We start from the raw sequence: 12343 nt of genomic DNA, 5'->3' as shown, positions 1-12343 counted from the left end.
TCTCATCTGCAAGCCAGAAACAGTAATGCCTATGCCATGGTGCGGTTGTGGTTAAATAGGATCGTGTATATAAAGTGCTTGGAATGACTCCTGATATATAATGGGTGTATTGTAACAGTTGCTTTTAAGTTGGTCTTATATTTTACATGCCTTGATAATAAATAATTTATATAGGAATGTAGTCACTTCAATTTATTCTAGTTGTATACTATTAAAGCTAAATTAGCTTTCATGTTTTTTTTCCCTCCCCTGCAAGGTCCTTTCAAAACTCTTTGGATGGATGTTCTAAATCAAACAAGAGTGACTGAATTTGTCTTTTTGGGACTCACTGATATCTGGGTGCTGGAGATAGTATTTTTTGTGGCATTCTCCATTACATATGTACTAACCCTTTTGGGGAACACTCTCATTATAGTTACTATAGTCTTTACTTCACGCCTCCATACCCCCATGTATTTTTTCCTGAGCAATCTGTCCTTTATTGACATCTGCCACTCATCTGTCACTGTACCCAAGATGCTACAGGGCTTGCTTTTAGAGAGAAAGACTATTTCCTTTGATAATTGCATTGCACAGCTCTTCTTCCTACATCTGTTTGCTTGTGCTGAGATCTTTTTGCTGACCATTATGGCTTATGATCGTTATGTAGCCATCTGTGCTCCATTGCATTATTCTAATGTGATGAACATGACAGTCTGTGTACAACTTGTCTTTGCTCTCTGGTTGGGAGGTACTGTTCACTCTCTGGTGCAGACCTTCTTGACCATTCGTCTACCTTACTGTGGCCCCAACATTATTGATAGCTACTTCTGCGATGTGCCCCCTGTCATCAAGCTGGCTTGCACAGATACATACCTCACGGGAATGCTAATTGTGTCCAATAGTGGAACCATCTCCCTCACCTGTTTCCTGGCTTTGGTCACCTCTTACACCGTCATCCTGGTCTCTCTTAGAAAACAGTCAGCTGAAGAGCGCCGGAAAGCCCTGTCTACCTGCTCATCCCACTTCATGGTGGTTGCCTTCTTCTTTGGACCATGTATCTTCATCTACACTCGGCCAGACACTAGCTTCTCCATTGACAAGGTGGTGTCTGTCTTCTACACGGTGGTCACCCCTTTGCTGAATCCTCTCATTTACACCTTGAGAAATAGGGAAGTGAAGAGTGCCATGAAGCATCTCAGACAGAGACAGGTTTTTTTCATGAAGCCAGGTACATGATGGGTATATTTGCAAATATAATTATGGCCATATCTTTAATGAAACAGTAAAAGTAAAGAACAAAATTAATAGGTAAAATGGCACATTGGTGTGCCTGGGTGGCTCAATCAGTTAAGTGTTAGACTCTCTTGGTTTTGGTTCAGGTCATGATCTCACAGTTTGTGGGTTGAGCCCCACATTGGGCTCTGCTTTGGCAGTGTGGAGCCTACATGGGATTCTCTCTCTCTACCCCTGTCTCTGCCCCCACCCCCAAACAAACAAACAAACAACAACAAAAAAGAAAGTGTCAATGTTTTAAGATGATAGTTTAAAAAAATTAATAAAATGGCACAGAGCAGGGCAGGCTTCTGTATTAAAGAGGAGGACTTATTAACTATTACTGAATATAAAGGAAAAGATCATGGTGGAACAGATGAGGAAAAAGAATCTGGAAAAGCTTAAAGAAGGTCTGGTTTCACTAGTAAAAGAACACAATCTGGGGCATGCACTCAGTTTCAGGAACAAGTATAGCTGTGAGAGAACATATTTTCTTGATTTGTGGATTCTGTGGGCTATGACCTCTGGGAAGCTATATATATATATCACACCTATGTTTTATAAATTATAGTGGTTTCAATCTTGCCTTCAAATTTATTTGCAGGGTGTTTATTTAAGCCTTCACTGATTTATATTGAATTGAGTTATTACTTTCAAAGTGATTCTCTCATTATTCCTGGTCTATTTTGTATTTTTCATAGTACTTTTATTTGATAAAATCAAGGTGGAAACATATAAAGACTTATTTTAAAATAAGCTTTCTTGAGGTAAAATTTAATTACATAAAATCCATGCATTTTTAAATGTACAGTTTGAGAAATTTTGACAAAGGTATATATCTATGTATACCATGTAACTATCTTTCCAATCAAGATGTAGAACGTTTTCATCACCCCAGAAAGTTTCTGCAGCCCCTTCCCAACCAGTCCTTCTATCCCCACCCAAACACCCAAGGATCTGGTTTTTGTCACTACAAATTAGGTCTGTCTTTCCTAGAGCTTCATATAAATTGAATCACACAGTATGAACTTTTCTGTGCTTGATTTCTTTTGCACTGCATGCTGTTTCTGAGATTAACCTACGTCTTAGAGGGTATTAGTAGCTTGTGTTTTATTATTGTTGAGTAATACCTTATGGTATACCATACTTTGTTTATTCATTCATTTATTGATGGACATTTGGGTGTTGTCAGTTTCTGACAGTTGTGAATAAAGTAGACATAAATGTTTAGTTACAGGTTAGTTTGGCCTTGTGTCTTCATTTTTCCTGGGTAAATACCTAGAGTCATTGGATCACATAGTAAGTATATGTAAGAAACTACAAGGCTGTTTTCCAAAGTGGTTGTATGATCTTTCAAAAGTATTCTTAGGGGCCACCTGCGTGGCTCAATGGGTTAAGCGACCGACTCTTGATTTCAGCTCAGGTCACAATCTCACGGTTGTGAGATGAGCCCCACTTTGGACTCTGTGCTGAACGTGGAGCCTGCTTGGAATGCCCTCTCTCTCTCTCTCTCTCTCTTTCTTTCTCTCTCTCCCTCTCTCTCTCTGCCCCTCCCCCTGCTCACATATGTGCACACTCTCTCAAAATAAATAAACTTTAAAAAAAAGTATTTTTAGTATTTATTTACTTTTAAGTACTACCCCCACTGTGGGGCTTGAACTCATGACCCGAAGATCTCTTGCCCTCTCTCTCTGTCCCTCCCCTGCTTGCTCTCTCTCTCAAAATAAATAAATAAATAAACAAACTTACAAAAATAGCTTAGACATTGTCATTTTTTCCCTCTCCCCTCCAACCTTCCCATTAAATTGTTCAAGGCATTCTTCATATCTTCATTCCTAAGAGTATAGATGATGGGGTTCAGCAGGGGGGTGACAGCGGTGAAGAACACAGCCACCACCTTGTCCTCAGGGAGGCTGGTGGATGGACGGGAATAGATGAAGATGCAGTGGCCCAGGAACAACGTGACCACCGTGAGGTGGGCTGCACAGGTGGATAAGGCCTTCCTCCTGCCTTCTGACAGCTGTTGCCTCAGGCTCACCAGGATGACTGCGTAGGACACCACGAGGACCACAAAGCAGACCACAGAGATCAGTCCGCTGTTGGAGACGATGAGGATTTCAATGATGTGGGTATCCGTGCAGGCCAGTTTGATCACCTGAGGTACATCGCAGAAGAAGTTGTCAATCTCATCAGGACCACAGTAGGGCAGCTTGATGGTGAGAGAGGTCAGGGCTATGGAGTGGATGGTCCCCCCCGTCCAGAGAGCCACAGCCAGCAGCACGCATACTTTCCAGTTCATCAATGTCATGTACTGCAGGGGTTTGCAAATGGCCACATACCGATCATAGGCCATGATGGTGAGGAGAAAGATCTCTGTGCAGGCAAAGAGGTGCAGGAAAAACATCTGAGTGACACAGGCATCAAAGGAGATTAGCTTCTCTTCTGACCATGTATCTATCAGCATCTTGGGGACAGTGACAGTGGAGTGGCAGACATCGATAAAAGACAGGTTGCTGAGGAAGAAATACATAGGGGTATGGAGCCGGCGGTCATAGATAATAGTTATGACAATGAGGATGTTCCCAATCAGTGTCAGGACATAGAAAGTGAGGAACATGGCAAACACAGCCATCTGCACCTTCTGATTTACAGATAAGCCTCTAAGCCGAATATATGTGACTAAAGAGGTTTGATTGAGTAGACCAGCCTCTTCCATTCTCCTTGTTGGACACTCTGTCAAGAATTAGGAAAAAAAAAACATTTGTTGTCTGTATCAATCATTTGGTCCCTTAATTTCTTCTGTCTTTGAGTTTTCCCTCCATCTAGAATTTATGGTCCAGTATCTTATTTTAAAATTCCCATTAGAGATCAAGAAGATGTGATTTATCTGTACAATGGAACACTACATGGCAATGAGAAAGAATGAAACCTGGCCATGTGTAGCAACATGGATGGACCTTGAGGGTGTTATGCTGAGCGAAATAAGTCAGGCAGAGAAGGACATATATCATATGTTTGCACTTATAGGTGGATTAGGAGGAACTTAACTGAGGATCATGGGGGAGTAGAAGGGGTTAAATTGTTGGGGATAGGGAGGGAGGCAAACCATGAGAGACTCTTGAATGCTGAGAACAAACTGAGGACTGATGGGAGTCGGGGAGAGGGGAAGGTGGGTGATGGGCATGGAGGAGGGCATTTGTTGGGATGAGCACTGCGTGTTATATGGAAACCAACTTGACAATAAACTATTTAAGAAAAATAAATAAGTTTCAAAACCATTGAAAAAAATAAAATAAAATTCCCGTTCGACACCTTAAATCATGCTGGAACACACAGTAGGTGCCACACACACGTTTTTTGGATTAACAGTGTGGAGAATCATGATTCACCAAGAGATGTAGAACAGCCTTGGAGAGGGGAGGGATTATATTTAGCTATAAATCTTTACAGGAGAAAAAAATTAAGATTTTTCTACCCCAAGAAAAAAACTTGCTCGAAGCCATACAAATCCTGGCCTTGAGCACAATTTTCTTTATTGCCTCTTGCCTGCATTTTTCATTAGTGCAAACTACTTGTTGCTCTGTTGGCTTCAGCCATGATGCCCTGGGACTGTAATTGGAATGATCTGGCTTTCAGAAGGCAGAGGTGTTTCAGCAAGCTGCTGCACAACAGCAATGTGGCTGTGTTTTTGTTTTTGTTTTTAATATTTCTTTAGAGGAGGCTGGATAAAACCCAGGCAGCCTTGGAAACTGGAGAGAGTGATGGAGGCTTGCTTTTGCTCCATCCCTCAGATGAGGGCAGACTTGCTCATTCTTCAGCTGCAGATCAAGGTCCGGGGCTAATAGCCTCACCGTCCTGACTAGATTATCCTCAGCTCTTCTTAAAGTTCAATTCTGTTGTCTGGCCCACAAGTAAAACAGAATTGGTTCTTTTTTTCCTTTTAAATTAGTTTCTCTTTGGCCCAGGCCCTGCTATTTAAAAAAATTTTGGTGACTGACTTTGGCTCAGGTCATGATCTCACAGCTTGTGGGTTCAAGCCCTGTGTTGGGCTCTATGCTGACAGTTCAGAGCCTGGAGTCTGCTTCAGATGCTCTGTCTTCCTCTCTCTCTGCCCCTCCCCTGCTTGTGCTCTCTCTTTCTCTTTCTCAAAAATAAAAAAACATTTAAAAAATTTTAAATTTAATCACTCTATGCTTATCACAAGTGCACTCCTTTTTAAAAAACTTTAAAAATGTTTATTCATTTTTGAGAAACAGAGTGAGTGGGGGAGGGGCTGAGAGAGAGGTTTTATTCTTTTTCATAGCTCAATACATTCCACTGTGTATATATACCACATCTCCTTTTTTTAAATGTTTAATCTTTATTCATTTTTGAGAGAGAGACAGAGAGAGACAGAACATGAACAGGGGAGGGGCAGAGAGAGAGGGAGACACAGCATCCAACGCAGGTTCCAGGCTCTGAGCTGTCAGCACAGAGTCTGACATAGGCGGCAAGATGATGACCTGAGCTGAAGCTGGACACCCAACCGACTGAGCCACCCAGGCGCCCCAAATACATCTCCTTTATCCATTCATCAACTGATGGGCATGTTCTCTCTCTCTCTCTCTCTTTTCAGGTAGAGAAAATGAGGCACAGAGAGGGGAAGCAACTGGCCCAAGTTCACAGAGAACTGCAGTAATAGTTGTGCCTGGAGCTCAGGCCCTCTTGCCCGACTCTGATTGGATTCCTGTATGTGATAATTAGGGCGCTAAGTGGAAGGTGTCTTGGTGACTTGCCTCTTCCTCTCCTAGGTGCCCCAGGCCAGCTTGGTTGGGCATCTGTGGGGAGTCTCTCTTCTCTCACTTGTCTACATGCTGCTGCCTCGATGCACAGTCTGACAGGGGTGCCCACCCATGCAAGGCGCCCTCATGTTCCTTAGGCCCTATAATCCTGCTACCTTTTCCCATCACTGATCGCTACTGGTGTTTTACCTCACTCCTCAAGGTCAGGCTCTCTGCCAGAGATAATAACTCCACATTGCTTATGAAAAAAGACTAGAGAAGGCTTTCTCTTCTGCTTCTAATTACCTCTTTATTCTCAAGTATTTCCTATTACTCATTATGTTGGTCTTCTGCAGATAGTGGCCCTTTTCATTGTCATTATCAGAGGAAAGACTGTGGTAGTATCAAATTAGGGAATTAGCAAAGTGGAAGCATGGGAAAAGAAGGTATTTTGGGGGCAGGAGAAGTATTTCAGTTAATGTTTAAATTAAACTCATGGTGTCTAGAACTTAGAGTAAAATTTATAATAACATCTTAATGTAGCTATGGATTAGTTTTACTATTTAAAATTTTTTTAATGTTTTATTTACTTTTGAGAGACAGAAACAGAGTGAGCAGGGGAGAGTCAGAGAGAGAGGGAGACACAGAATCCGAAGACAGGCTCCAGGCTCTGACAGAGCATGACTCCAGACTCAAACCCACGAACCGTGAGATCATGACCTGAGATGAAGTCCAATGCTTAACCGACTGAATCACCCAGGTGCCCCTAATTTTACTATTTAGAAAATTTTATTCGAGTGTTCACTTAAAGCTTCTGCTGCAGAAAGCTCTGTTGAATGATTTACATGTTATCTTTTTAATTTATTAAGTTCCAAAAGGAGGATTATAAATTAAAAGCTGAAGAACTGAGCAAGAATGAAGCCAGGAGTTTACTTTAAATCACCATGGAGGAGTGCCTGGGTGTCTGACTTCGGCTCAGGTCATAATCTAACGGCCTGTGAGTTCAAGCCCCGCAATCGGGCTCTGTGCTGACAGCTCAGAGTCTGGAGTCTGCTTCGGGTTCTGTGTGTCTCTCTCTGGCCCTCCCCCACTTGTGCTCTGTCTCTCTCTGTCTCTCAAAAATAAAGAAACCTGGGGCACCTGAGTGTCTCAGTCGGTTGAGCTTCCTACTTTGGCTCAGGTCATGATCTGGCACTCTATGAGTTCGAGCCCCTGGTCGGATTCTATGCTGACAGCTCAGAGCCTGCAGCCTCCTTCGGATTCTGTGTCTCTCCTTCTCTCTGACCCTCCCCAACTCCCACTCTGTCTCTCTCTCTCAAAAATAAATAAACATTAAAATTTTTTTTTTAATTTAAAGTTCACACATAAAAAAAATCAACATGGAGAATTTCACCTGCACAGATAGAAAAGGGTGAGCAGATTGAGAGCCTTAAAGACTTCTGCTTCATCATGATCATTTTATTTCTATTTCTTTGGAGCCATATGAAAAAAAAATGCTGTGAAAAATGGAGATGTGCCCAACTGCAGTAGAAATTTAGTGTCAGTTTGGCTGAGAATACAGGGCACAAAAAGAAAATCTAATGTCTATTGCATACATTTCAGAAATATGGAGGAAAACAAGTAAGAGCAAAAACAGAATAACACAAAAATGTCTATAAAACTCACCCTGGGTTGATCCCAGCAGCTCATCTGATGCTCCCAGCGCCTCCAAAGAGAACTGAATTGTTATGGTCTTATAATTTCAACATCAAATTTCAATATCAAGTTATTTTCCAGTAGAAAAAGCACAAATTTAAAGTTGGACAAATCAAATAGCCCCATTTACCTCGATTTTTCCATGAGGATGGCCAGAGTCCTCAAAGTTCCCTTGGGCTTTGTTCAGTTTTGGGTAGGGAGTCGCGGTAAATATATTTGGTGATATTTTACCAGAAGTGCTTCAGGATTTCTGCAAAAATCATCCCTTCATATCTATATTATTATCATATTTTTCAGTATGTAGATCATGTAATTCTGCCCTAAGATTTTTTAGAATTAGTTTCCAGTCAAATGACGGTGTGATATAAGCATGGTATATTTTTTTGCACTTTTTCAGTTGATATTCATGACAGAATGATTAAAAGTGGCTACCAAAGACTTTTGCTGGCCATGCTAGTTTGTCAGGAGACTTCTAACACAGAACTGCACCTAATCATTCAGAACCAGTGTGACTGAGGCATGCTCTTTCCTTTTCAGCACACGTTATATGTGTAAGTTTTATATTGCTAGCTTCAGATGGATTACTCCACCAAGCGTTGAAGGGAAATCTGTCCAGAAAGAAAGCAGCTGGGGCTAGCAGCTGCAGTGGTTGTGGTTTTTTTTAACCTGAATTATATAGGTTTTATGTCCTTGGGACCTTTAAAGCAATGACATCAGTTTGCTCTAGTCACTAGTTAGAAAAAGTTAATTCTGTGGGGACAAAAGTTACAGACCTTGAAATTGTCACTAAGGGAATATAATGGGAAAGCAGGACTTCTACCTCTAAATCTTTAGCATGTGTTTATACACAATTAAATGAACTACTATTTAGTGATTGGTTGCGATGTGCTAAGTATGATGTTAGGGGCTTTCATGTTTTCTTATTTAATCCATATAAAAACACAGAAATGAGGTATAGGCCATGGAATTAGGATTTTAATCAGCTCTCTGCCAGGGAGGTCAAGTGTTTGAACTTCAGAGTCAGATTGAGTGCAGATTCCAATGTCCTAGACGTATACATTTGGGCAAGTTATTTAACCTCTCTGGGTCTCAGTGTCTTATCCATAAAACATGAATAACAACGGTAATTTTTTTTAGAACTCTTGAAATCTTTGCTAAGCATGTGGCACTTGGCAAATATGTTGCCTATGATAATATAATTATGTGATATGCAATTCAAACAATCAACAAAAAAGTCATCATCTACTAACAGGCAACTTTTTGGCATCATTTATTCATTGTTTAGTGTACAGTGAAAATGTAGAACCTCTTGCTCTAATTCCCCTTTTGCTTTCTCTGTTTAGATATAAGAGCTTGGTAGTTTAAGCAGGTGAAAGAAGAATCCAAAGGAGAAGAATGAAGATCATACTTTGAGTCTTTTATTTTTTAAGTTTTATTTATTTAAGTAATCTCTACACCCATCATGGGGCTCAAACTCACAACCCTGGGATCAAGAGCCACACACTCCTCTGACTGAGCCAGCCAGGCGCCCCCATACTTTGAGTCTGAATTTCAAGATTGAATAGCTTTTGTGAGATGGTTGGGATATATGAAACCTGGGGTTTGGAGTTAGAAGTAAGCCTTATAGCAGATTCTTCGTATAGCAGTGTGTAGAAGAGAAGATAGGAATAGAAGGAGAGTGTCAGAAATTACCAAAAATTCTTATTCCTAAGGATTTGGGGCTTGAGCTCCTTTTCACCAGTTTTCTTGTTGAATTTGTTACCATTGATCAGAAGCTAGACTTGACTGTGTCGAAAAACCTAGAGCTTCCAGAACTTACAGATGTTGCTACTCGGTCAATGAGGGGCTTGTATTATGATATACATTAAGAAGAGGGATATACTAACCACACTAATTCTCAAGTATTTTTGGAACTGAGATACTGTATCGTAGGCATAATATACCAAGGATAATATAGAAATTTATGTTCAATTGGTTATAGGGCAATTACTTTAGCTACTGTCATTGATAACACATAAGGTTGAGAAATTAATTTTTGACCTCCTAACATACAGTTTCTGTATTTTCCCTTCTTGGTAGCCCTCTCTCCCTGGCCCACTGCTTCCCTCTCTGACTGCTACTTAAATGTCCAACCCAGGCTTTTCCTCCCCAGAAACCCCTCAATGCTCTAACATTGCGTGTTCCCATTTCCTCTGCAAAATGAATGAAAACAATCGTTTAAACTTGCATAGCACTACAGAGCATGCAAATCTCTTTCACACTCATTCATTTATTTGATCTTTATAATATCCCCATGAGGTGGGGGCATTATAGAAAAATTGGACTTGGTATTGAGTGATTTTCACAGAGTCTATATGTCAGGTAAGCACCTGAACCAGGGCTTGAACTCAGGTCTTCTGCTGCTGAATCTGATAGGATACAGTATCTCACAGAGAAGCAACACTTAAAATACTTTCTTGTTGAATCACATAGAGATTTTTCATCAGTGTAGGGGAGAGGACTTTTTGGTATTCTTTGGTCTTACTGATTGATTCTTTCCTTTTCCCCATACTATTTATTCTCTTCATTCCAAAAGATCAAAGTGATATGGTCCTCACTTATAAAAGATCACTGACTTTCTGCCAAAGGCAATCAATAAGCAGTCAATAACCTAGGTTATATGCAATATCGTACTTATAGTACTATGAGATAAAAAGATCCATAAAAACGATGATGTGTTCCTATAAGGAATTTACAATATGTATAGTGAATTAAGGTGACTTTTATTCTAGGAATTCAAGGAAATCTATTGAAAAAAACTTTGAAGTGATGCCAGTAAATGAAATAAGAATTAGCAAATTAAAAAAATTTTTTTTAATGTTTTAAAATGTATTTTGGAAAGAGAGTGAGAGAGAGAGAGAGAGAGCATGAGCGAGGAGGAGCAGAGAGAGGGAGACACAGAATCCAACGCGGGCTCCAGGCTCTGAGCTGTCAGCACAGAACCCAATGTGGAACTCAAACCCACAAACTGTGAGATCATGACCTGAGCCGAAGTTGGACGCTTAACCGACTGAGCCATCCAGGAGCTCCTAACATGAACTTATGTCCCAATCTTCATACCAACAGAACTTGCATGCTCCGAGTGAGACCATCATTCTTTCCTCTCACACAACTGGGCAGAAATCAGACCTTGAGAGGAAGCTACCATTACATGTCATTACCTATCTACCCCCTCTCAAAAGAGACCAAATAGTCTAATTTCATCAATTCTTGTCGACCTGCTCATTTCAGTTCACAACATGTTGGAACCTACTGTTCAACCCTACAGACCCTTATCTCTTTAGGACTTGGTACTTTTATGAAACAAGCTCACATCCTTCTCTGACCCTGCAAAACCTTTCATTATGTCCTCTAGCTAGCATTTTGCAAGTAGAATCCTCAACCTCTTTTCTGTACATGACCTTTGTATTCCTGCTCTAAGCCTTCTTTTTTTTTTTTTTAATTTTTATTTATTTCTAGGAGAGAGAAAGATAGATAGCGTGAACAGGGGAGGGTCAGAGAGAGAGGGAGACACAGACTCTGAAACAGGCTCCAGGCTCTGAGCTGGCAGTCAGCACAGAGCCCGATGCGGGGCTCGAACCCACGAACCGCGAGATCATGACCTAAGCGAAAGTCGGACGCTTAACCGACTAAGCCACCCAGGCGCCCCATCCTGCTCTAAGCCTTCTTAAGTAGCGCATATTTTTTCTCCTATGCCAGGCCTGAAGTTTTGGTAGGTTCCCATTTCTCCCAGCTCTCTCTCTCTCTCTTTTTTTTTTTAATAATTGCTGATTCAGATGATTTTTCTTTCCTCCTTTGAAAAATCCATATCCTCTGAAGAAAATTCTTTCAAACTATTCCACCTGTGACTTTTTCTTGTTGTATCCTCAACTTACATCTTGGCCATTCCTCTGTCCTTCCAAACATTTTGGCCTTTGTCATCATGCACAGAGATGGTCCATATAATACTTGTCTCACTTCTTTGATCTCTTCTCCCCCTCAACTCAACCACACAACAGTATAGATGGTCTCACCTTAAAGTTTGGACCACTACCTCAAATAGGCAATTTTACTACATTTTCCATAGTTGAGTTACTTTTTTTGCTCCATGGTGACTATTTTACACTGCCTTTACTCAAACTTTTAATAACCCCTTCTACTTTTTAAATCTTAGCTAAAGACTTGCTTATTATTTCAGTGAGAGATAGAAGTAAGCAGAAGAGAGCTTTCACCTCAACTGACTGCTAAAGCCATCCACTGATTTGCACGTGAACCTGTAAACTTTGTCCACTCTTATAATGGATATCCTACTCTTCCCAAGGCCATTTGTACCTTGGGTGCCATCCTTTATGCCTCTTGAGGACTTTGCTCCTGCAGTTCTCTGTCTCTTGCATCATTAAATTTTTGCCATTTTTGAATCATTCCTGGCAGCGCATGAACATAGAATAATGATTCCAGTATTGAAAAGCCTTTCCTTGACTTCACATTCCTCTTCAACCACTGCCTGATTTCTCTGTTCCTTATAACAAAATTTCTCAGAGGCATAACCTATACTTGCTGTGTCCACTCCATCCCTTATCATTTCTTTATTGAACCTGCTCCAGTCTTTGTGCTTT

The 12343-nt window shown here is 40.8% G+C and overlaps 2 protein-coding genes across 2 annotated transcripts; one reads left to right on the top strand and one right to left on the bottom strand.

The window, feature by feature from the left end:
• Positions 1-276: 276 nt before the first annotated feature.
• LOC120240504 (olfactory receptor 1509) lies at positions 277-1218 on the top strand. Its single transcript, XM_039245265.1, has one exon. The coding sequence runs from the start codon at positions 277-279 to the stop codon at positions 1216-1218; it is 942 nt and encodes a 313-aa protein (XP_039101196.1).
• Positions 1219-3022: 1804 nt separating this feature from the next.
• Positions 3023-3970, bottom strand: LOC120240408 (olfactory receptor 4E1). The gene has a single exon (XM_039245139.1). It carries the CDS (start codon positions 3968-3970, stop codon positions 3023-3025), a length of 948 nt encoding a protein of 315 aa, XP_039101070.1.
• Between the last annotated feature and the right edge of the window lie 8373 nt (positions 3971-12343).

The sequence above is a fragment of the Hyaena hyaena genome, unplaced genomic scaffold (assembly GCF_003009895.1).
Source record: "Hyaena hyaena isolate Hyena2069 unplaced genomic scaffold, ASM300989v1 scaffold_256, whole genome shotgun sequence".
Lineage (NCBI taxonomy): Eukaryota > Metazoa > Chordata > Mammalia > Carnivora > Hyaenidae > Hyaena > Hyaena hyaena.
This window is presented reverse-complemented; position numbering and strand designations above follow the sequence as displayed.

What these genes read in the sequence shown, in the direction of transcription:
- LOC120240408 (XM_039245139.1), bottom strand. Translation starts at nt 3,970, where the DNA reads ATGGAAGAGGCTGGTCTACTCAATCAAACCTCTTTAGTCACATATATT.
- LOC120240504 (XM_039245265.1), top strand. Translation starts at nt 277, where the DNA reads ATGGATGTTCTAAATCAAACAAGAGTGACTGAATTTGTCTTTTTGGGA.